This window comes from Nymphalis io, chromosome 9, assembly GCF_905147045.1.
Source record: "Nymphalis io chromosome 9, ilAglIoxx1.1, whole genome shotgun sequence".
Classification (NCBI taxonomy): domain Eukaryota; kingdom Metazoa; phylum Arthropoda; class Insecta; order Lepidoptera; family Nymphalidae; genus Nymphalis; species Nymphalis io.
Window position 1 is genome coordinate 2,881,132 of NC_065896.1, and position 27,490 is coordinate 2,908,621.

Genomic DNA, 27,490 nt, shown 5'->3' on the forward strand with positions numbered 1-27,490 from the left:
AGGTCGTTCGAATCGTTTACCTCTCCACAGCTACTTTTTTTTTGTAAATTCTAAAACGTGATTTTCTTACATTTGAGGATTTCATATAATTAAACCTAAATAAAGCTTGAAAAATTATTTAATCACATTGGGCAAGGTGGCCTAGTAAATATATCACGTGGGTCTAATCAGGTCGCAGGTTCAAACCCGGTTAAGCATCACTATCGTTTTTTACATTTCATCGTTGTTTGAGTTTCAAGTCATAGTTATTATGATAGATAATAACAGTGTAATTACAATTCTCAGCTCTGTTGCTTAATAATGAAGATATTATATTATACAGTCTTGAATGTACAAATTATGTATATTTATTTTATTTCTAAAAAAATAAATAATGGTCCATAGACAAGAACAGACTGACGAAACAAAGGCTGTTTTGTTCAATTCTTTTCTAAAAAATATCGATCTATTATAATTTTTATTTATAATATTAATAGCTAGACATTATAATATTATTATATGCTGTGTTGTAATGCATTTACATATCTCAAGAAAAAAAAACATTATGTAAGGTTTTAATGTCATTAGCACTGGTCCTAATAAATAAAAAACGCAAGTGTGACCTATTTCACATGACATGTAATAAAACGGATATAAATTGTAAAGCGTTACTTACTGCAGTTGAGCCCTGGTATGAAGCCTTAGAGGTACTCCGATATCAGAAAACCTGCATCCAGCTTAGAAACCTCACATGTAGCGAGTTCGACGGCTCCTTTTTGTTTGTGTGCTATTCAAATTTATTTTACGTAATAGGCAATGGAAGTGTGAATGAATAGTTTATCTATAATAAAACTATTCATACTAGTTTTTTTATTCTTTTTTTTTAAAGCGATCTGTAAATGTTTATTCGGCACAACGTCGCAATTTTCAGTGCAATGTTTTAAGTGTGACACCTGAGCAAAATTTTCAGAGGCAGAGAGTTTATAAACAGTTATTTTTGGAGTCAGTGCCAGCCAAAAAAGACAGTTTAATCCTGCTTTTGCAACAAACTTTCGAATTTAATAATTTTTGAAAATAATAAATCTTTTGTTGTACTTCTTTGCAATTATCATTTTCGTTTAGCATTCAGCTCGTTCGATTTCGCATTCATATATTAATAAATTAATTGAGTACTTACCCAATTAATTTATTAATATCTAATAAGGTTATTTGTCTTTGGCTGGCACCGACTCTAAAAATAATTGTTTATAAATATTAAATAGATGCATAAATATCAAAAATTTCGTTGATTTTCCTTTAAGGCTCTTGCTTTGAAGTAATTAAAATATTATTTTTTCCTTTTTTAAGTTTGTACATAGTTTGGGTATAATTTTGAAGTCGGTTTTTGTTTTTTTTAAATAAATTTTATATTTAATTTTTTTGTAGGAAGTAAGTGTATTTTTTAAGTTTATTAATCCTCATATAGGTATTATGGGTAGGCCTACGTGCTGCTCAAATATGACAGCGCCATTTGGCAGAAAGTAGTTTTTTCTTTCTTCTTTAAGAATAGGTATTATTAATGTATAATAATTATCATGACGGCATCATGATTAAAACTCCTCATCAAATACTTTTGTTGAAGGGAACCACAAACCAAAACATTATCTGTGTTAATATTTTTGTTTTTGTTGATTTTCTCAAATCGAATCAATTTCGATAAAATTATATGGGACCACCTCTGAAACATGAACTACTAAACAAAAAAAACATCAAAATCAATTACAATTGGCGGAATTGTCGTATAACAAACATACAAAAATATACAGTCGAATTGAGAACCTCCTCCTTTTTTTTTTTTGAAGTCGTTTGAAAAGGTAAGTTAATATTATTGACCACAAGTTAGTCAGCAGTATTACGATAGTTTTTGCGTTGATTGCCGATTTCTTACTCTATGAATAGGTGTCCAGACGATGTTTAGTGTAACTAGGTATATTAAAGTTTATATATAATTTGTTTGTGTGTAAATGTGTTTGTGACTGCGTACGTACATATGTAAATGATATAATTCAAATAATTATAATAAAACAGAAGAATAATTAATTTAATTTATATATCCAATGTATTTATAAAATCTTGTCGAGTTTGCGTTAGGTTATTACCTTAATGTAATGTAAAAATTATTAAAAAAATGTTTACATGAAATTTGTTTTACAATCGCGCATGTAACTTTTTTATAAATATTGTGATATAAAACCTCTTTTCTTAATATATGATATATCTGGATATATGAGTATAATAAGGTATAAAGTATTCGAAATTGAGAATTGATTCGTGCGTTTTACGATAGATTTATGATACCGGGATTGCCTGTTGGTGCTCGCTCGTAAAAATCACGCGGTCGTTACAGTTTATGACGCAAACGAGGACCTGTGAGGAATTGCAACTGACCATGTTTGTTTTACGGCACCGGTTATACGGTAAACGCCTGTGTTTAATCGCAAGACCAGATAAAGTCTTACACATATTGTCTGAAGAGGACTTGACTAGGTATACCCTGAATTATGCAAACCTGAATATGGGAGGTAATGACATGTAGTAAAAAACATAATGCAATTCATTTATACAACACTGACGAGTATTGTATAAATAATTTGCAATGTAATGTAGTTTCAAGGAAGTGTGAAGAAATATAAAAGTAAAATAAAAATGTCCCATCGGTGGGACTAAGGTTTCCACATCTGTTCTTGGGGAGGTTTGTTTTTTGTTTATTTTTTATATCTTTTTATCTTTTCCATTTATAATTTTTTTGTTTGTTTTCGAAACTTACAGTAAAAAGTGATTATAAAACTTACTAACTACTTTTACTTTACCACTTTGGAATAAAAACAATCGCATCCATTCATATAAGAATCGTTTGATTTACAAAAATAAAAAATACAACATTTAGTTTATTTTCATTAAAATTAGTACAATCATTTTTTAAAACGACTTTTTAATGATTTATAGTTAATAAATTAATGCAAATACGTTAGTTTGCCCATTAAATTATCATTACCATAACTATAATTGCGAACTCATTATTATTAATTAGCTTATAACTCATCTGAATAGCTATCTACAAAGAGAAACATATGAGCACTGCTTTCAATTAACATTATACTAAGTTCAATGCATTTTTTTGCAATTTCTATTTGCTTATTTTATCCAAAAATTTATTAAATAATCATATTATTTATACACAATAAAATTATTCTAAGGCTTAAATAATAAACAATAGTTGGCTTTAAACGTTGTTTAGGAGTGATTAGTTAAACAATATTATTTCTTCTTCTTTCTAATGTCTTTTTCCTGTTGGAAGACTTTGTGCAGGGCGGTCTCTGCAGGTTGTGCTGCTAAGCAGCAATATTTAGTATTGTTGCGTTCCGGTTTGAAAGGTAAGCCAGTGTAACCATAGGCGCAAGGGACATAACATCTCATTTCCTAATGGTGGCGCATTGGCAATGTAAGGAATGGTTATTATTTCTTACATCGCCAATATCTATGGGCGGTGGTAACCACATACCATCAAGTGTCTCTTTTGCTCTCCCGCCTGCCTATAACATAAAAAATGTCACAACAATGATGACGGAAACAGAAAAATCTGTACAATAACTAAACATCCGCTAAACAACGTCTATAAATAAGCCCGTCGTTATATACATAAGCCGTGTGTAATACAAAGGTTCTATTATTACGGTTCACTTGAAAGAGTGTCTATTACAGCGTATGTATTTTATTATTTATTATGTATAATTGTTCATTGTAAAGCTATCGGTTATCGCGATAAAGCTATCGCTATCGATCCTCGAATAACCTCAGGCTGCCTTTCAAAATTAATTACTTTTTTGGTTATCACACTTATGTTTTTAGATGTTTTTAAGTATTAAAAGTTACGTATTCAATTTACATGAAAGTTTTATTCCTTAAGTAATCTAATTTTACTGGACTCGACATATTTCTGTTTCTTACTTGTCGAATTGGTTTAAAGATTTATGTTATAAATGCGAAAGTTTATGCTTTTTGTTACTCACAGACCGGAATCGCTGGATGGATTCCAATACAATTTAAATTTATTATTTCATAAATATATATTGGTAATATATTAATATAATAATTTGCTAAATTTATAAAATTAACTAAATCCGTTTTTCTTTAGAATTTGTGGCGAAATAGTATATATTTCGTCATCATCTTAATTAAAGTTTAAAAATAGAAAATAATTTAAAGGTAATCCGCCAAACCGTACTGGGGCAGCACTTTACATTTATATCGATATTTCGTTACAATTCCTTAAGGCTGTTACATTACTTTTTTTACATTAAAGGTAATATCGATCGATTGGTTGTGTAAATTAGGCTTCATACCTACCGACGCTATTTGGCCGCATTAACACTATATGTTGTCACATACAAATATAATTACGATCAATTTATTTCAATTGGATTAGCAGCACTTAAATTCAAATTAAAAAAAGCTGAAATAACTCTATAAATAATATTAATAAGAGAAAAGACAACGAAGATGCTTTCCTAAACTGAGAGAGACCCGGACGCGCAGGAATGTTATCGCGATAAATGTCGGTTTTTTTGTGCTTTATGCGTTAAATATTTGTACTAAGTCGACATAAATACCAGAAGAATGTTTCAACATGACGTATTAAACAAAAAAATACGAATAGGTACTGTTTTTTGTAATAATTCATACATTAAAACATATTTCGACGTGATGGTCTAGTGTTTTAGCTTATAAAGCTGCAGATATCGAGGACCTTGGTATATAAGGTCCGGTATCAGGAAGTTGGTAGTGATTCACTACCCTGCCTCGGTGCATTGGTTGGTCTTGCGCCTGATCTCTGTCCAGTCAAATAATAAGAGCGAGTAGAGGGTTCACCAATGTTTGCGCACACGTTTTTGCACTATAGTATCTCCTGTGCAGTTGGCCAATCTCCGTTGAAAACGTCCGTCATGACCAATATCGTTGGCGACCAATAGGTTGAAATAAATATCTGGTATGTTGTAAAATATAATACCCTGAAGCAATATGTGTGTTTATATTTAGGTATAATAAAATAATAAGTGTGTTATATTGTCTTTTATGTCTATTTATCACCTGTTTTTTCTATACATATTAGCGCTGTAAAAAACGTTAACATCGCCAATGTGCCGCCACCCTTTTATTTATTAATTTAATAAGGTAAACCAACAATGAATTCACAAATCTATTACGGATTATAAATACATAAGGAATATTTGGTTCTGTGTGAACATTTAATAATTTAGTTAATACAAATGACACAAGTAGATATCAAAAAAAGAAATAAAAAAAGTAAACTACGAAATATTCAACATTGCAACAGAAGACAACGTTAAGATTATTACTTGTGGATCGACAAATATAATATATATTAAATATATATTAATTATATAATAAATCATATAATATTTATGTGAATAAACGCAACGGATAACGAAACGCTAAATATTTAACAACAGGAAGTTACAGATAATATTTACAAATGTATTATATATTAAATTTTAAGCCGAGTCTTTTTAGAATTCTTCAGTCAGATTAATTACGCTTCGGAAACGAAGATCTTATTATTTTTTATACCTATAGTAAGCCAATGTAAATACAGGCAGTATTTACATTGGCTTACAATTAGCGGTAGAATATATGATGAGTACCTTACTACTCAAATGGGCTTGCACTAACCCATGTCACCAAGTAAACCCAGTATTAAATAAGTAGGCAAACATTCTTGTAAATTTTGATCAATAAGAAATCATAAATATTTAGAGCAGTTTTTAAGCTCTGTAAGTAATTAAACTCAATATCATATAATGCAGTAATTAGATTCCAAGTAATGTTTCCGCATAGGTAGACTCGATGACAACCGCGCCGTTCCGCTCCTGGTGTCGAGAATGCTTGCCTGCTCCATTTCTTGCTGATTGCGTAATACCACGCATGGAAACTCACTTCCACTTTCACATCTATTGTTTAATGTAAGAATTGATGTCTTTATATTACTAGAAAAAAATGTGTACTGACCTCCCTTATATTATATCTGTGCTTTTAAAAATGTATACAAATTTGATTATTTTCTCTAAAAACGTAAAACGACTCCATTGTTCAGAACAATATTTTTTTGTTATTCTGATAAATATCTACTGTTTTTGCTTTTTGAGTAGCGTTTGATGATAAGGTAATATTGAAATCAGTGAAATGGAAAAATTATCAGAGAATTCCATGTCGTCGATTAAAGGTGACAGTTTTGTACAATACTATTTATTATTTAAAATGTCAACATTTAAATAACAATATCATATATTTTTTTATAAATTTAAACACTTATTCGTTATTTAAACATTCATATTTTGCATCGTTATATTCTTAAAGTATAAGTATAATTTAAAATTTTACGTCATGTAAAAAGTTTATTCCAAAGCATCCTTAACAAATAAATAACCTCATCCTCCTTCGTCACATTATTATGTTCATCGCGATAGCGAACGTTGTTTGTGCAAGCGGCACTTTTTAGACGTGAGATGCAGTATTGCGTTTTGGAGTGCAAAGGTTGAACTTTATTGAGGGTACAAGCGGAAGTAGGTTTATTAAACGGAATTCGATTTCCTTGCAACATTAACTTAAGAATGCCTTTTGTTCTTAGTTTTTATTTGCAATTAACATATTGATGTTGCACTTATCAAACGATCTAAAAAATTATTGATCTCAAAGATTAGTAAATGCAATAATTTTTACTCAAGTATATATACTTACTCATCTATATGGTAAATACTATTAGTATCAGCGATCTTACTGTTCGCAGCTCTATACGTTACGCGCTTATACTTTTAAATATCGTTCAGACATTTCGATTTTTTTTATAATTTTTTTTTGCACTTTTAATTTACAAATTTGCATTGTTTTTCTAAGAATAAAATTATCAGTTTTAGCAAAAGCGTCGCTGTCGTTGGTTTTCACGGTTGTATTACATAGACGCAAACGCTTATTAGTAATTAGGATATTTATTAATTTGTATTGTAATTATTTAAATATATCAATATTATATACATACAATTGATTTAATTGATAAAAATAATGTAATGCAGCCTTTAACGTCAAAACATATATAATACAAAGGCAACTCAAAACGTCAATGTCAAGAAATTCGGAGAGATAATAATATAAAAAAGCCGAGATGGCCCAGTGGTAAGAACGCGTGAATCTTAACCGATGATCGTGGGTTCAAACCCGGGCAAGCACCACTGAATTTTCATGTGCTTAATTTGTGATTATAATTCATCTCGTGCTTTACGGTGAAGGAAAACATCGTGAGGAAACCTGCATGTGTCTAATTTCACTGAAATTCTGCCACATGTGAATTCTACCAACCCGCATTGGAGCAGCGTGGTGGAATAAGCTCCAAACCTTCTCCTCAAAAAGAGAAGAGGAGGCCTTTAGCCCAGCAGTGGGAAATTCACAGGCTGTTACGGAATAAATTAAAAAACGACAGTTATCGTACTCTTTTAACCTATATTAAATAGGTTTCTAATATAAGATTTTCATGTTTATCGTTTTAGTCGATTTTAAATTATTTGGAAAAAAAACTATTAATATTATCCGAATGATAACTAAATACCGGTTGATTGACCAATCGTAAAGTTTATTTGTACGAGTGATTCGTGTACAATATAATTTGTTAAAACTTTGTTTATTTTTCTAATATGTTCAAATATTTGTTGAAGTTGTAAATGTTGTGTTTAACGTAACAGTGTAAACTAAAATGTTGAAATTAAATCCACTATGAGTACCATAATAGCAAGCAACTTTACGACATCCAACATTTATGAAGCGATAAGCGGTTTGCACAAAGAAATGTTCTATATTACTGAATCATATGTAGTTTACGTTTTATCTGGACAACTATCAACGACTCGTAACACATACGTGAGTGGGTGTTAAACAATTGTCAAGAGAAGGGCCAGTCGTGTACTAGACACAGTCACTTATTTATTATATATACATATAAGTATTTCCCGCGCATCTTATTGCTTTACAAGGAAATATGACAAATATATTTATCTCGTTAAATAGTTAAATCATGTTTATGTAAAAAATGTTAACAGCGGCGCTCCGACCAGGTATCGTGAGTCATGCGAGTGCCGCTACACTATTCACCTGCTCGAATCTATTCGCATCCTTTCCGTCTATGACGTATTTAACAGAGCAGTTTACATTGACGACTGTATACAAACGCAATACGAAATTAGCCACCAGTAACGGGGCTTGTAAATCGTTTACACCATTTCGTTTGTTTACGGTTATCGTAATCGTTTCGACTGATTCATACAGATTGTCATACTATAATTGCCACATTGTTATTTCTTATATAAATTAATCAAATTTTATTCATCTCTTATTATTTGTAACTTATAGTTCAACATTTTACATCACATGTGATGTACAAGCTTCGTATTTTTTTTTTCTTTTAACTATCGAATATCACTGGTGGTGGGGCTTTGTGTAAGCTCGTCTGGGTAGGTACCACCCACTCATCAGATATTCTACCGCAAAACAGCAATACTTGATATTGTTGTGTTCCGGTTTGAAGGGTGAGTGAGCCAGTGTAATTACAGGCACAAGGGACATAAAATCTTAGTTCCCAAGGTTGGTGGCGCATTGACTATAAGCGATGGTTGACATTTCTTACAGTGCCAATGTCTAAGGGCGTTTGGTGACCACTTACCATCAGGTGGCCCATATGCTCGTCCACCTTCCTATTCAAAAAAAAAAAAAAAAATAAAAATATCGACTTATATATTATTTACCGCGATGTTTTTCGCTAACATGTTCTTTCATGGGATAAACGCCTATATAAACTACTAAGTAAATATCGTGTGATCATTTGCTTCGTTCCTGCGGAAAAGAACAGATAAACAAGCGAACAAATAATTCGTCTTAAATTATATAGTGATTATTTGGGGCTGTGAATAGCGAAATCGAGTTAGAATGACCTGCTAATGTCGTTTTTAATACCTTATCGTTGATTTTTATGAATCCAAAAATTTTGTATCTAATGATTTCATATCTATCAATTTTCTTGTTAAGAATGTAAAGTCAACCTTTTCTTTGAAATTTTCATATATAACAAAAAAGCACACAGTTGCGTATGATATGATACTTCCATCGTATCTAGTAGCTTATTTAAAAATAATATAATAAGTATTTTTAAATATATAGACATTGGAACGAGGTAAATTATCTGAAAATTCCAAATACACGAAAATATTAGCGCAAAGTAACATAGTTCCTTTATACATTCATGTTTTCCTCATAAATCGGATTGCCAATCGGGAAATCTTATACGGTTGGCATTTTTATATGAGAAATCACGACGCCGGCGCTTGTGCATAGTAGTAGTACTATAACAAAACATACTTTTTCATGATCATTGAACGTCATGCATCGTGATCATTCATGTTTATTCAAACTAAACTAGCAATGAATACTAATTGATGTACAAGCTTTTTTTTATATCTCCAGTTCTAATTACTTCTTCGAAGAACATAAATGGCCTGCAATCGATTACAATTAGATGACTAAGTGTTTGGTTATGCGTTAAACCTGTTTGTAAATGACGATAATGTTTATATCTTATTAATTTTATTTTAATTATTGTGATTGTAATGTTGAAATTGCTGTAGTTAGATAATGTAACTTGCGCAATATAGTTGCAATATTTCTTTTAATATTAATTATTTTTACATTAGGTTTACAGTCTAATTTTTGTTCTTAGATAGTAATTGTTCTAAAATGTACTAAAGTCGGTCTATGCAAACTATGTATAATAATTTTACCATATAAACAAACAGAACTTTGATCGTCATAATGTCTATGATCGAACGTACTATTGTCCTCAATATCTCACGGATTGATATCTCCGTAACGTTGCACGCATGCGTTGCTAACTCACAATGATGGAGTTCGCATTGTCCGACCGGAAGTTCAGCAGGAAACCACTAGTCTGTCACATAGCGCGTGCACTGACGCTGACGAAGCCTATGATGTACCTTTGTACGCTACTAAAAAACGAAATTAAAAAAAAAACGACAGTTGGCGCCTTGTTCCTTGTAATATTAAATAATATTCGAAAATTGAACGGTATCTTTAGATCGATTTATTTTGTACGCAGTGTAAATCCTTATTACAATTTTTGCCTTAATTTAAATCATCGTATTTTTTTGAATATTGTGTATAATATTCTGTATATATTCTATTTTTTGTTTTATAAAGCTTTTTTAAATAATGACTTAACTTACTTTAAATTCTATACCATTATATTAAACAAATCAATCGTGACAGTCGGACGAACATATCAAAAAAACACCATTTTAACATTACATTCAACATTTAAAAAAATTAAACGATGTTTATTTTAATTTTTGATTACGTCACGACTCTCAAACTTTGTTTATGCAAGCCAGTTAAATTTTATATGACGTATTTCGAAATATTCAAATGAAAACATGAAAATTTTGTAACAAATTTTCAACTGGACTATTGTATGCAGTAAAATACGGCGAAGCCTTACATTCCCCTTATATTATGCAATGAAGGGTTTTATACGAAGGGTGAAACATGGGCTTGTTAGTAAAATATTGTGAGTAACCCAATTACCTATACAATCAGAATGTTTTTATAATTTGCCTCTAATGTGTCGCACTATTAGAACTATATTTAATTTCTTTGTTGGTGTTGTTTCATAACTAGAGATATTTAACACTTATGTTCTGATTCGGCATAATCACAATATTAATATTTATGTCCAAAAATAGACCGACACGACTGCCCTGGCGCAGGTATTTTCACATTGTTGAAAATACTGCCGCCATATTGGTTTTTTTTTTAATTATAGCCAAAAACGGCTCGGATATTGTGAGGATTATAACAATACAAACATCCACATCTGTTTAGGCATTTAAAAGTTATGGTGGAATAAAGAAACTCACATACGTCCATTCATGTACATGTCATGAACCCTAAAACATAACACTCCTTTTTTGGGTAGTTGTGTAAAAAGTTACAGTTTTTTTAAGTATATAATATGTTTTTTTGTACTGTCTCTATTAAAAAAAAAACGGTATACTGTATTTCTACCACCAGAAACTAGTAATTAGTTGTAGGCACTTAAGTGTCCACTTTAACTACGGCTTAAAGTCTTCCAGTTCTTTCTTTCTAGAATCTAGAAAAAGCTTTCTACGAATCAAATGATGACCTCTCATACAATTACATTAAACCCCGTAACCGTAACAGCCTGTGAATGTCCCACTGCTGGGCTAAAGGCCTCCTCTCCTCTTTTTGAGGAGAAGGTTTGGAGCTTATTCCACCACGCTGCTCCAATGCGGGTTGGTAGAATTGACATGTGGCAGAACTTCAGTGAAATTAGACACATGCAGGTTTCCTCACGATGTTTTCCTTCACCGTAAAGCACGAGATGAATTATAATCACAAATTAAGCACATGAAAATTCAGTGGTGCTTGCCCGGGTTTGAACCCACGATCATCGGTTAAGATTCACGCGTTCTTACCACAGGGCCATTAAACAGCATTCATCAAATTGGAGCAAGTTATTTAGTTAGACGAGGAAGCGTATGAAATAACAATGAACTGAGCTAAGATGTGGAACTACTAAGATCGTCGGCGACCGAGCAAATTGTGCACGCTATAAAGTGATGTCATTTGGCAAGGAAAGCAGCTGTCATGGCACAGTGACATCATGTTACCTACGCCCGCTAAACATTCAACGCGTAATCGATGTAATGAATGCTATAATGTTTGCATGTGTTTATGAGTATTGTGTATATATTTGAGGTTTTATGAACTCGGGCATTATTTGTAAGATTACGAAAATATATTATATATGCAATTTGACTCTATTAACTTCGCATATGACTTAAAAACAATAATCATTTACTTTTTGTTAATAAAAACAGTTTTTTTACTTAATAAAAATCACAGTCATCTCTCTCAACAAATATTCATCAATAACAGCTGGACAACCGTAGTGGTATTTGTTGGCTAAATTGACCCCATAAAAGTCGAGCCCATTGCAATAACATTATTTTTGAGCTAAGCTGTGCTATAAGCGATAACATCCAAAATACTAACAAACTCTCTCAAATAATATACTTATATTTGTATAAATAATGCAAATATCCCACATACAAATAGAATTACTACTTACTTGTAGTAGGGCTTTGTGCAAGCTCGTCTGGGTAGGTACCACCCATTCAGATATTCTACCACAAAACAGCAGTACTCGGTATTGTTGTGTTCCGGTTTGAAGGGTGAGTGAGCCAGCGTAATTACAGGCACAAGGAACATAACATCTTAGTTCACAAGATCATGGCGCATTTGCGATGTAAGCGATGGTTAACATTTCTTACAATGTCAATGTCTATGGGGGTTGGTGACCACTTACCATCAGGTGGCCCATATACTAGCCTATACTATAAAAAAAAAAGATTAACAAAAAACGTTTAAAATTGTATTAATAAAAAAAATCTTATTTGATTTAATAAAATAGTCTATACTAATTAACGCGAGGATGTAATATTTTAATAAGGATGCTAAATAATAGCGAACTGACAGTGTCGGCGATGGTCTAATTGACGTGAACGCATTGCATTGATTAAACTCAGCGGTGTGTCATACATATGAATGAGCCATTATTTATTTTATCTAATTACCCTTTAATGGTAGGTGCTAATTTAATATATGAGCTAATTTTGGGAGTTATGTTTTGAAACTATTATAAACTTAGTTGTATAGAAAATAGATTGAAGGAATCTCTCGCTAAACTTTTTCAATTAAATTTATATATATATAAAACATTCTTATTTATGCCAGCAACCGTTCGTTACATAAGGAAAATGTTGTCTAAAAATCATAAAATTAATATTTATTAATGTATTTCAAAAAGTTTTAACGGTTCGTGATGTTTTGAAAGTGCGCAACATTGTGCATTATAGAAAAATCACTAATATCATAATCAAAGTAAAATGATCCTATCCGCTATTGTTATAGCTTTCAAAATAGCAACAAAATCACGTTGTTTTAACTAGGGCCTATAACGGTACCAAACCGGTCCATTAGTCTGATGTTGAGGTTTCGGTGCACATGTACCAGGCGGTCATAAACGCTAGACATATAGCATTTAATCTCAAAACTATTTCTACGAGAGAAATCTATTTATATCGTAAACGAAATTAATGTGTGAATTAATAACCTCATACGTTTTATGATAAAAGGGCGAGTTTATATTAAATATTCGAATAATATCGACGAAAAATATTAATACATAATTATGTAAAGAATCGAAGTTAGTTTATTTATATAGTGTCATTAGAACTGAAAATAAATTATTCAAAAAAAACAATTCAAATATTTTATCTATATTATTTTAAAAATAATATATAAGAAAAACATATTATTTTTAAATGTAGACTGAACTAAATATTATATTAATGTATGGATTGAGGCTCTTTGTTTGTTTCATATTTAAATAAAGGTAGGCGTAGGACGGATAGACGTTAAATAATTCTTTTGTAAGCCGTATTTTGTATTGCATACCGGACTTTCACATTCAAGAACTAAATATACAATTTCTGTATGTATCTTTATACATAAAAGTATAATTACAGTTTCACAATCCGCTGTTCGTGATAGGTGAAACATTTAGTGGCTCCCGTTAGCATTTTATTCGATTGGTCGATGTTTGATGATGATTTGTCTTTGTACGTAGCGATGAAAGATTTTCATTAAGCATTACATTGCATACATGAATTAAAAACTTTAGATTATATTTTGAAGCATTCCGTAAAACATAATAAATATACTAAAAAAATGTAAACACCGTCACAAATATTTCTTAAAAAATGTTAATTAGACTGACAAAAGTTCCTTCGATAAACAACGATAAACTAACTATTTACAAAACATACAAAGTCTGCTAAATCAGTAACACGTTAAAGTTCGATAAGAGAATGCATTAACATTCATTTGTGTTTACACATTAACTAAAAATATACTTACGTAACAAATTGTTCATTCGCATTACGCGGAATGCAATATGTTCAATTTTAATCACGTAATAGAATAAAGCATTTCATGTGTGAAAAATTCCCACGTTTCTTTTGTCATAGCGGTTATTATGCATTATTGTACCTATATCATCTTTATATAAATCAACATAATACAATATAGCTCGAAGTATATCTACCAACTAGCAAAAGTGTTATGTTCTGATATGGATGGGTATTAAGCCACAATAGTAACAGGTAAACGACGTTTAAATTATTTCGCAGGCGAATTGATGACGTAAAACGTGGTCAGTGTTCTTTCGCTTTATAAATACACTAGTGTTTTACCCGCGGATTCACTCGTGTCATCATTCAGAATTGCTTAATACCAATTGCTTAATACCAGAGTTGTTTCTTCTAAAACGAAAGATTTTCAAAACTTCATCTTCGTTATCGTATTCGTTACTAAGCTACCTTAAGGGTTAAATTTACAAACACCCTTCGTTAGTGCTAGTCTACTGTGTAGATACATTTGTTGTACCAAGAAGTTTTTATTGTTACCAGGAATGTAAGGAATGTTCCAATTCCAATAAAATCAAATTTATTTTAAATTGTTTATTCGTATGTCAATACTTTGTAATAATTATAATAACAATATTGTCGAGTATATATTAGGAAGTTTGTAAATTATGATTTGGGTTAATCAGTTAACAGCCAGGATTATAAGGTTTCAATTGATCGACGGCCGAAGCAGGTTGTGCAAAACTTCACTTTGCAGCGATCACAACGTGACAATCAATTTTAAATGGAAACAATACAATTTCGAAATTAAATTGTATCTAGGCACGTACTTCACAATAATACCAGTCAAAAATATTCTACTTTTATAGTGTCGCCCATGCTATTAAATTGAATCGCATTAATAAAACATTACTTAAGACATTCATCAAGCAAAATTTATATATAATAAAACTTCTTAGAATTTAATGAGATATCTCTACTAGATCCATTAACAGTTTCTAACGCTAATGGTTCTGACCAGACAAGTTGTTATTTTAATAACATCGTACATTAGTGTGATAACATAGCTATCACTTTAACGATATAGTACCAAATATCTTTGTTCAGTCAAATAACAAACGGCATTCAAATACCGTAACAGCCTGTGAATGTCCCACTGCTGGGCTAAAGGCCTCCTCTCCTCTTTTTGAGGAGAAGGTTTGGAGCTTATTCCACCACGCTGCTCCAATGCGGGTTGGTAGAATTCACATGTGGCACAATTTCAGTGAAATTAGACACATGCAGGTTTCCTCACGATGTTTTCCTTCACCGTAAAGCACGAGATGAATTATAATCACAAATTAAGCACATGAAAATTCAGTGGTGCTTGCCCGGGTTTGAACCCACGATCATCGGTTAAGATTCACGCGTTCTTACCACTAGGCCATCTCGGCTATCACTCTATCTATCTCGGCATTCAAATAAATAAACAAAATCAATCCTCTGAATTCAGTACTGCTTAAAAAAGGTCGACGTGACATCGGCATGTCAATGAAAAATTTGTAGACTAAATATTTACAAGGCCTACTTCCGAGAAAATGTTGACACAACTGTAAATGGGATCGGATGAATGTGGAAAATCAGCATATTGTGGTTTGCTCTTAACATTGTACCATCAAAAAGTCCCGTAGCTCTATTATATTCCCTTAGATAAGCCGTCGTAACTAGAATTACATTTAAGGTAGCCTTGAAATAAAACTATTGTAATATATTATTATATTACATACGATCAAGTTATCGCAAATATCGAAAAGATTTAATCACTGTTATTAACATCAACATCCCATCGATCATGACATGATTCTAATCATCACACTACTACGACGTTACAATTTATTTTTTACCAGTCTTTGTTTGAATGTTCTTATCCTGTGAGGTCTTTGGCTCTTTTGACCATGTACATGATAATTTATATTCAGTTTAAGTAGGATTACTTACACGGTACGAGATTGTTGAGTCATTTTGTATATATGTCCATATCGTGACTATTCATTCTATTGTTTCATTCAATACCTCAAAAGTCTCATAACATCGACAAGAACATTCGAAGCACCATAAATATTAATTACCAAGCAAATATATAATAGGCTACCAACCTAGATAACACATTCCGGTATAATGACGGGGCTTAAAAAATAGGGCGTAACCCTGGGGCCGTGGATGCGTGAGGTGGGGGCTTCACGTGTCCTATTTCAGACGGCCCTGAGGAGGACGGCAGCCGGGGTGGCCTCGCGCTGCTGTATGCACTAGTGATGGGTAGGGGGGGGTGCAGATTATCTTCGCCCCCTGAGGAGAGCTCTGCCGAGCCACGAGCGGAGCACAGCACGAAAGGGGATGTGTTATATCAACACTCAACTCTCCAATCCATGGCGAGGATGGCCATCGCAATGGTTTTAGTGGGTAAGAATCCCACATAACCCGGTTCCCCCCCGCACGAGAGTCGGGTACCTTTCTGAAGGTTGTCACTGCGTTAAAAATAAAATAAAAATCCTGTATAGTATAATTAAATAATGTAGAGTTAGTAGAAATAATATGATATGCAATGTTAGATACATGATATGTAATTGTTAATTGAAGTGTGACACAAAACAAAACGAATGCGTTCCCTTATTGATCAACTAACGTTCGCTACTCTGTTGCCAACCAGATTCGTCTATAGAAACTGATTCGACTTCATAATAATTGCTTCTAATTTATTACAGATCTCCATTAACACGATCGTATTTCCGTTCTAAACTAAACCGTAACCAGTAGCTAAAAGTAAAATTAATTATATTCTATTTTATAAGATCCATGGTCTTCTGAATACCTTCAATGCAAATTTAATTACCCTCGCGACACTAACAGTCAACTTCGTTTTGCTGACAAGTAACAAGTTGTTCCTTCGTGTACCAACTGTGTTTTACTGATTCCCTGTCTAAGTCATTTCAGTAGGCCTTTGCAACGTCCGATTGAATTTGTATTTTAGTTTTCCCCTGTGAATCGAATCGGTAAAATTTGGGAAAATTAGTTGTCTGTCGTTCTGTTTGCATTTGCATAATTTGTGCCAAACAATAAATAACATTGAAACATTAATATATACTACTAATCCAACAATATGGAATAAAAGTGAAACGGCGCCGCGATTAGAGTACGTGTTACGTAAAGTTATAAGTTTGAACCGATAACTTTCAGTTAATATACTATCAGTACCATTGAATTTTCAGGTTTATACTTAAAGTTTTTATTTCATCTCGTTATTAATACTTTTAGGTTAATACTTTTTGCAATACCAATATTTTTAGGTAGATAAACCACCTATGAGTGGCGACTCATATGAAACTATACGAAAGTATTAAATACAATTTATATTCAAAGCTATTGTTTTTGTCCACAGACAGTCCAACACGGCTTTCCTCACAGAGCGTCAGCTCTCGCATGGGACCCTTTACTAAGACTCGCTGCCCTGGGAACCGCTTCCGGTGCCCTCAAAGTATACGGGCGTCCAGGCGTCGAATTATACGGTCAGCACGCGAACCTAGACTCACCTGTCACACAAATACATTTTATACCCGGTAAGTTAAATTCCCATTATATATATTTTGATTTTTTGTTTGAATGTGGCTTTCTATTTTGTGTTGTTACATCGATGTTTAAAAAATAAAATTCTCAACGTATTATAAATACTATTCTCTCATTGGGAATCTGACATAATAGAGTCACGACGCCTGGTGGCCTGAATGGGAACCAGTTTCAGGTGACAGTTACTAATATAAATTGTTGGAGAATGCAAACATGAATTATGCAATATTAGTTATAAATCATTATTCATAAGGAAACTTACTATGGTGTCAACTATTTGGTAAGAACTTCTTTTAAATATTTTCGGGCAGTATAATGTCACCTTTTTTTTAAAGACTTAATACATTGAGATCATACTTAACCGAATTGATAAAAAAACATATCCGATGATAACTTTTATGTTAATCAAAACTTAACATCAGTACTTGTTAACTTATTTATTATTATAATTACATAACTATAACACAGAAATGTGCTTATAATAAATTATCGAATTGTTTTGTATATCTTATTACTAATAAGATGTTTCTTCCAGACATCCTAAACTTAGGTGTCTTTACTATGTCAAATGAGCCCACATGTCATGTCCTCCAGACCGATTTCGGCCACGGCGGTCAATCTCAAGAGAGATTAGCCAACTACGCAGGTGATATTATAGTGCACAAGTGTGTGCACAAACACAGGTGCACTCTCTATTCCCTAACTTTCATAATCCGATGGGACGGCAATCCAACACGACCGGAAAGAGTTCAGGCGCAGGATCAACGGCTTTACGTGCTTTTCGAGGCACGGGAGTGAACACACCTCCAACTTCCAGACACCGGGCTGCTATTGAGAATTTTCTGACAGAAAAACCCAATAACTTTTTATTGGCCCGACCTGGGAATTGAACACAGGACCTCCGGGTCTGCGGCCTTTCATCAAGCCACTAGACCAACGAGGCAGTCACATATTACACATATGGTAGAAATGATCAACGTCTAAATTATATTATAGTTTGTAACTCATTTTGCCAGAGTGGGTTAGACATCTATTGTTGCTCATTAGTCTATACATAAAATACCACTCACCAAGTGCCCTGTTTGCCTTCCTATTAAATAATCGCTATTTCTACAGATCTTATTTAATTGGTAACCAAATATCAAAATCGAACATTATCGTTTAACAACTGACCCCCATTCCAATTGTCACGATTGCGAATAAAATTTATTTTCGTCTCGGCTTTATGTTTAAGTACGCTTGCCAGCCAACAAAGTTATATTTTATAAATCTTATTATAACAGTAACTATTTTGTAGTCAAATTAATAAATATTAACAGAATTTTTAACAAGAATGTGTTAGTTATGTATTTTAATTAATCATTGGAACAAAAATAGCGTCTCTCATGGTTACGTTATTCTTAAAATTAAATTATATTATTATACTATTGCTCTGAATCATCATAATTCCTTCCTCTCGGTAAACCACAAGGTCGCTGTATTTACATAAAGGATTTTTTAATCTATATATTAATACGTGTACATCAAAGTCGAATGGTCAAATGGTCGTATATTGTATTCAATATTAAAGAATGGGATTTAAATTTATAGAATTAGCTAGTACAACATAACGAATAAACAAAAACATTATAGATGGGTAAAACTTTACGATAGCAATTTACATTTCTATAACAAAAGATAAGTTACGTTATCGTATGGAAACATACCTATAAGGCCTTACCTTCGAGAAGTCCATTTTCTCCATTAAATGAACTTCTAACCAGATTGTCTGCTCCGTTTGTTTCGTACTGGCTTATATATACTAGTTTATAAATCCTGGCTTTGAATTTTAAATCTAATTTGTCACCGAAACTGGAAATAAATTGAAGTAAAAGGAATAGTATTATATCATATATATAATAAATAAATTTATATTAATCATGAAACGCTTGTAATGCATAATAGACCAGACTATTAGCGAATTACATGAAATATGTAGGTAGATGTATGGTTTGTTTATCTTTATTCCTTCTGCCATCGAAATAGGATTTAGTTGACAGTGTTTATTACGTCATGATCATAGCGGGTAGCTCGGCTTAATATCGTTATGAAACGATTACAGGCAACGCAAGTAACATCAACAGTGCTGTAATACGGCTGCTATGCTAAAGAAATTTAGCAAATAAAATTATATGAAAACTAAGTAATGCTCCAGAGTTGTCTGAAATCATATTAAATTTATTAGATTATAATTATATTCTATACAAAAATATACTTAAAATTAGGTTACTTATTTTCTTGAGTTTGGTTTGATACAAAATATTGGCTTTTGATTGGTTTAATGTTTATAACTAGAAGGACTATAAGTATGAATACTACGGAACTTCCATCGAATGGGATATACGTGATACATTGTAAATATATTGTAAGGCTATCGTGAATATTTTAACTTTAATAAAAACATCCCGGTAGAAGTCTCAGCTCTAAGACAACATTGAGTGCGAACATTCCGTTTTTGAATAGTCTTTTTTTATGGTATTAATTAAGCAGACTGTAAAGTTTTCATCCATTCTAGGCGCGTTAATACAATTTACACAATGTGTAATGTATATTACCGCCGTAGGCTTATAGCACTACAACACTAGCTACAACTGACAAAAATCTTACATTATAGAGTATTTTAAACTGTAATAAAAAGCTTATTAAATAAAGTAAATGATTAATTACAAAAGTAATATTTAAAAAAATCTTGATCTGTGATAAAACCCTGTTACTCAGGAGGACTTCCATAAGTATATCATATAAACGATTAGTCAATTGAAGCACTCATGCTAGCGCGTATCACATTACCAATAGAGGTAAATGAATAACTCCCTGGATGCCCTGTAGATTATAACATATCGATTATATTTTATTTTTTTTAAATGTAGCGCAGAAATAAATTGCTTAAATTATAAATCCGAGAAGTAATAACTATATATAAACTATTTGATTAAATAACAAAAAGAACTGCCTTCTTAAATCATTATTCTCTTTATTATTTATAATATTCTTTATGGGTCCGAATATAGAAATCAAAATCTTGTAGATTTGATGTCTCAGCGTATATTTGTTTTTATATTTTGAATGATTTACGCGTCCTTTCATAAGACAAACCAGATGAAATTTTCATTGAGACCTTTTTTATAATAGAGTAAAATGATGGATATTAAGCTCATCGGTAGTTGAGGGTAGTTTGAAAACTTTATTGACATTTGAAATTATTATTAGTCGGTGTTATTTTGTCGTTGGTGCGAAAGGCGGATATAATGTATGAAGGTTTTCTCTAACAGTTAACCATTAGGCAAATCATAAATACATTATTCTATTTCATATGAAGATCTCAAAAATATCAATAAACTTACGTAGAAATAGAAATGGCTCGTTCACTCGTTATTAGACCGTATCTGCGTATCGAATGTAGTAACCGCACCTACCGTAAACATACACGCTTGGTTAGCTTGCCACAGATTATAAAATACATTTCAACATACATTTGTCACTGTAAACGATAACTAATAATGTATTTAATATTTAAACATAGACAACTTAAATATAATAAGTGTCGTATCCGAGTTTTAAAATAATCGTAGAATGGTTAGGCTCTATGCAGGCCTGTACGGGTAGGTATCACTGACTTATCACATACTCTTCCGATAAATTGTGTTACCTAGTATATTGATACAGGGCACAACGGACATACTTATATATCTTAGTTGGTGGCACAGTGACGATGTAAGGGATAGATTTCTTACAGTGTCTATGGAGTTGTAAATTTGCCAATCCGCCTACCTATTAAAATTAAAAAAGGGCGTTCTAAAGCAAAAAATAAAAAGTTATAAATTGTTATTTATTCTTATCTTAACTCAATATGGGCATTACGAAACCCCTTATATTGTGTTCTTATGTAATAAAGTATATTTTATATAAAAATTTTAATACTTATTTACAGGTACAGGGCGGTTAATATCACTATGCGACGATAACAGCCTACATTTATGGGAGATAAACGAGAAATCTCTCGTAGAACTTAAGTCACACGCCTTCGAAGGTAAAAATAAAAAGATATCGTCGATATGCGTGGAGTCATCCGGCAAGAACCTACTACTCGGCACAGAAGGAGGCAACATCTACACAATCGACTGCAACGCTTTCACACTAAACGAAGATGTTATTTATCAAGATGTTGTTATGCAAAAGTAAGTATCGAAATAATTTTCAATAACAAAGAATAAAAAGGGTAACACTTTAATAGAAGTAAATTAAAATATGATAATTATTTTCTTTTTAATCAATTAAATTTCTTTTTAATTTAAATTGTATTTTATTAGAATCTGTCCATGTTTGAATGTGATTAGGGGACAAACTTCAAACACAAATTATTTATTATCAATACTCGTATTTCAGCATTATTTAATATAATTTGTATAGAATAGATTTTTTTTGTAGAATAGGAAGGCGGACGAGCATATGGGCCACCTGATGGTAAGTGGTCACGAACGCCCATAGACATTGGCATTGTAAGAAATGTTAAACATCGCTTACATCACCAATGCGCCACCATCCTTGGGAACTAAGATGTTATGTCCCTTGTGCCTGTAATTACACTGGTTCACTCACCCTTCAAACCGGAACACAACAATACCAAGTACTGGTGTTTTGCGGTAGAATATCTGATGAGTGAGTGGTACCTAACCCAGATGAGCTTGCACAAAGCGCTAGCACCAGTAAAAACCGAGAGCTACAGTAAACTTTTGTCCGATATCTGCTTGATATTGCAAACTGTTCTAGAACTTTCAATTTTGTTAATTGTATTTACTGTCATGTGTAAAATTTTATTATTTAGTTGTCCCGAAGACTTCAAAGTGAATCCTGGAGCAGTAGAATCGGTCTGCGAACATCCTAAAGTACCGAGCCGTATCCTGATCGGTTACAATCGTGGTTTGGTGGTACTCTGGGACAGAGTTGCGGCGGCTCCAACACACACTTTCGTCTCCAACCAGCAATTAGAAAGCTTATGTTGGAACGACGAAGGTAACCTATATGAATTACACTAATAATATAATCATATAAAACTTTTGAATGACACTAACGCAAGAATAGGTACTTATATTAAAGAGTTAAAAGTGAACAGACTGTTCTATAATAATAATAATAATCATTTATTTGCATGAAACATAGTTTTACAGATGTTATGATTTCTTTATAAGTCTCTAATACATTTCGACCACGATAGGCACGCATATATATTTGTTAACAAGCAAATAATATTACATACAGATCGAACCAATTGTACATTAAAATAACTATACTAATATATGTATAAAATGACACGTATATAAAATAAAAATTGGTTTAAAATTAATAATAATTAATTAAATTCAATGATTTACTTAAGTTCATTCATTTAAGTGCACAGTTATATAATAAGTAATAAAATATACATTTACTTTATTTAAAATAGGTAGACACCCTTAACCGTCAAATCGTCATGGTTAAAAACCGGTTCGAAATGTAGATTCTACCGAGAACCGACGAGGATATTATACTATAGATATTTTTAGTAATAATCTATCATTTACAAATATTATAAACCGTTATATTTTGTACGTATACCAGCAATTATTATTAATTTTAAGTCGTATAAGCAGAATGTTTAATGTATTTATTTGTCACTTTGACAGTTAATTTAATGATGAAATAACAACCAACAGGCGAACACTTTACGTCATCTCACAACGATGGGTCGTACGTGACGTGGGAGGTGGCGGGCGCGGCGAGTGACAGGCCGCTCAAAGAACCAGTCACGCCCTACGGACCGTACCCATGCAAGGCTATCAATAAGATCCTCACGAGGACCAGTGTGGACGGAGACGAGATCACAATATACGCAGGTAGGTTTTACGAAATACATACAGTATTACTATTTCAAGGTTTACTTTAATTTTAAATATTATGTCTTAAAATTCATACATTAAAGACATAAGCGACATAATATCTCAGATCCCAAACTTGGTTTTCCATTTAAAATGTAAAAACAGGTGGCAGGGCTTTGTGCAAGCTCGTCTGGGTAGGTACCACCCACTCATCAGATATTCTACCGCAAAACAGCAATACTTGATATTGTTGTGTTACGGTTTGAAGGGTGAGTGAGCCAGTATAATTACAGGCACAAGGGACATAACATCTTCGTTCCCAAGATTGGTGGCGCATTGGCGCCATATGATATGAAAAAAAAAAACATAAACATTTCTCTTTACAGAGGTTGCCTGGATCACTCTTAAGTGTTAGGGCCGCCTTTGCGTACTATATCTTCTACTTGTTACTAGATGTTTGTAAATTGTGTGCAATAAAGGATTACGTATGTAAGGAATGGTTATTATTTCTTACATCGCCAATGTCTTGGAGTGGTGGTGGCCACTTAACATCAGCTGGCCCATATGCCCGTCCGCCTACGTATAACATAAAAATATATGTATATATATATATAAATAATGTATATTGTATGAATTATCTTGTTATTATTGGGAGGAGATAAATATGTCGGTCATTTAAATTTAAAATATTGTATTGATATAATCTTACAACAAATGTAAATAACTATTATTTAAAAACTTATAGGAGGCATGCCCAGATCGTCATACTCTGACAAGTACACGGTAACAGTACAACAGGGCGAGAAACATGTCGCCTTCGATTTCACAAGCCGAGTAAGTTAAACTATTTAATTTTTTATTTTGTATATGTAATACTCATCAGATATTCTACCGCAAAACTGCAGTACTTGTTATTATTGTGTTCCGGTTTGAAGGGTGAGTGAGCCAGTGTAATTACAGGCACAAGGGACATAACATCTCAGTTCCCAAGGTTGGTGGCGCATTGGTGATGTAAGCGATGATTAACATTTCTTACAATGCCAATGTCTATGGGCCTTGATGACCACTTACCTTTAGGTGGCCCATATGCTCGTCCGCCTTTCTATTTTATATAAAAAAAATGTAAACAATTTAGTTGGATTATTGATGATTTTTCCCCGTTTTACTTCGTAGGTGATCGACTTCTTCACAACTACACCCGTACCGCCCGACGGCGTGCCTCTCCAAGAGACAAGACCGGACACGCCCGCTCAGATACAAGTGCAGACAGTCAACCAAGTCGCTGCCTGTTTGGTATACGCATACTACTACTAAACATTTTAGTTTCGGTCTACCACAAGTTAGAAATTTAAATCTTACGAAGGAGAATCTTCAAAACATTCGGTCGTTATTATTTCATTTTTTTTCTTTTTGAGTTACAATCCATTTGTAGCCAGTGACAGTGCATAAATGTTTCGCTGCCCGGCACAAGTTTTCTTTGTTAAGTAGATGTCTTACGATTCTCAGCAGTTAATAAATGTGCAGTGCGTGATCGAAAATGTGTGACACAAGACGTCGGCGTTGCAGGTGGTGCTGGCGGAGGAGGAGCTGGTGGTGCTGGACCTGTGCGACGCGCGCTGGCGGCCGCTGCGCCTGCCCTACCTCGTGTCCGTGCACGCGTCCGCCGTCACCACCGCGCACCTCGTCGACAACGTGGCCGACGGCGTCTACGACAACATCGTGGCGGCCGGTGAGCGCCACTTACACAACACGATCACAAATGTGTACGCAAACACAGGTGCACTCGGTCCGTTGATCTCTAGTAATCCCATATGACCAAAAACTGAAGCAAGGGGTAAAAATACAGGCGCAGAATCAACGGGCCTACGTGCTTGTCGAGGCACGGGACTGAATACATGGAGTGTCTATAGATTACATTCTTTAAATGTATATTGACAAATGACCGACATTCATTTTCACAGGTCAACAGCAAACGGAAAACGTGTACTCCGAAGGTCCGTGGCCGATATCCGGCGGCATCGTGGAGGCGGGCGAGAGCTCGGAGCGCCAGGTGCTGCTGACGGGCCACGAGGACGGCTCCGTGCGCTTCTGGGACGTGAGCGGGGTCGTCATGACGCCGCTCTACAAGTACACCACGGCGCCGCTGTTCAGGTGAGGCGAGCCCCTTCGTACCAGCGATACACTATACCGATTGGAATAACAATGATAACATTTTGTTAGTTTAGAAGAGAAATCTATGTACGTGGAAGTAAAAAATAACGTTAATATTAATTAGAAAATAGAAATCTCGGTAAATCGCGTTCCAATTTACTGTAACATCCTGAATTTTCGTTTGAAATTGATAAAGGAGTATTTTTACTTTCGTATCGATCCATATTCCATATGAATACCATTACTTAGTTACATACGTGAAAATACGATCGTGATATTTAATTTGGATAGCGCCGCATACCTTGATTTATCATTAATTTGCCGTTGACATAATCGTAACACGGAAAACTTAGCACAAACCTAAGCTAGTGTCGAGCTTGTGAGATTTAGTTAACGTTTCATCTTTTGCTTATTGCTTACTATTATCTGAAGCGGGCTGAAAAGATCGACTCCGAGGTAACATTATTATTTAAATCATTTAATGACATCACCGTGTAGTGTAGATGCATGAAACGTATCATTCATATCCATATAGAAGAGACAGCTTCTGGTTTTAGTAGCGAATTTATTGTGCCTGATTTCTACAAGAGAATCTTAGAAATATTTTTTATATTTTTATTATGACATTTTAATTCATGGATATCGAAAGTTTATAATAAATAATTATTAAAGAGGTTGTCAAACAAATTTGAATCAATAATTTTAAGTAATATTTATTTAATAAACAAAATATATGCGATTGTTGTTAATTAATATGATTAATAATAGCTTTTAATTAAGTAGATAATATGTTATACTATAGATTTTGTTACACAATATTAATATTTTATTTATCGGCAGCGGTGAAGAGATAGGAGAGAACAACGACAGTCAGAACGATGAAGAGGAATGGCCCCCGTTCCGAAGAGTTGGTACTTTTGATCCATACAGTGACGATCCACGACTTGCTGTTAAACGAGTAAGTCTTTACTGTAAAGTGTCTTTTTTAAATTAATATTATCTTAAATTTATACAAATAAATAATTATATGTTTGAAAAACTATCACAGCATAAGATATTCTTAAGTAAATACGAACAATTAAATCTAAATAATCCATAATGTTGAGTATTATTGTTTTTAAACATTTTGATGTTGTTTCTTAATTATCAGGTATTACTTTGTCCGCTGTCCGGCATGCTGACGATCGGGGGTGCAGCCGGTCAGATCGTCATCGCTAGCTTAAAAACATCACCTAGCACGGCAGAGGTTAAGGTATGGCGTAAAAGTTAAATAAATACCAGGACCATGCCCTACGAGTCGAATCTTTAACAAACATTTTATTTTCAGTCGATCCCCGTTAATATAGTGTCGGATCGCGACGGATTCGTGTGGAAGGGACACGACCAGCTGACATTACGCTCCGGGTCGCTCACTTTCCCAGCCGGCTATCAGGTGAGTGTCGTCTTACTAATGCTAATCATATAATAATAATAGTTGCTTAAATATCGTTATATGCGGCTCATTCGTATTCGAAAACCCATACTCGGATATACAAGTGTAACATGTCCCAGGCCAGCGCCGTGGGGCAGCTGTCTCCGCCGGCCGCCGTGACGGCGCTGGGCGCGCAGTGGGAGTGGGGCGTGCTGTGCGCGGGCACGGCGCACGGCCTGGCGCTGCTCGACGCGCTGCGCGTCGTGCCGCTCACGCACAAGTGCACGCTCAACCCGCACGGTACGCACCGCACCCCTTTATGTTACTGGGCCCCG

At 33.5% G+C, this 27,490-nt stretch overlaps 1 protein-coding gene across 6 annotated transcripts in view; it reads left to right on the forward strand.

Moving 5' to 3' along the window:
- Positions 1 to 27,490, forward strand: part of LOC126770709 (lethal(2) giant larvae protein) — a 43,669-nt gene that overhangs the window by 9,013 nt on the left and 7,166 nt on the right. For all 6 annotated transcript variants that reach the window (XM_050490225.1, XM_050490224.1, XM_050490227.1 and 3 more), the window contains exons 3-14: positions 17,515 to 17,692; positions 21,670 to 21,916; positions 22,564 to 22,751; positions 23,432 to 23,611; positions 24,339 to 24,427; positions 24,767 to 24,886; positions 25,160 to 25,322; positions 25,555 to 25,744; positions 26,585 to 26,702; positions 26,895 to 26,996; positions 27,072 to 27,176; positions 27,296 to 27,455. In XM_050490225.1, the coding sequence (XP_050346182.1) occupies positions 17,515 to 17,692; positions 21,670 to 21,916; positions 22,564 to 22,751; positions 23,432 to 23,611; positions 24,339 to 24,427; positions 24,767 to 24,886; positions 25,160 to 25,322; positions 25,555 to 25,744; positions 26,585 to 26,702; positions 26,895 to 26,996; positions 27,072 to 27,176; positions 27,296 to 27,455 (1,840 nt within the window). The remainder of the gene's footprint in view (positions 1 to 17,514; positions 17,693 to 21,669; positions 21,917 to 22,563; positions 22,752 to 23,431; positions 23,612 to 24,338; positions 24,428 to 24,766; positions 24,887 to 25,159; positions 25,323 to 25,554; positions 25,745 to 26,584; positions 26,703 to 26,894; positions 26,997 to 27,071; positions 27,177 to 27,295; positions 27,456 to 27,490) is intronic.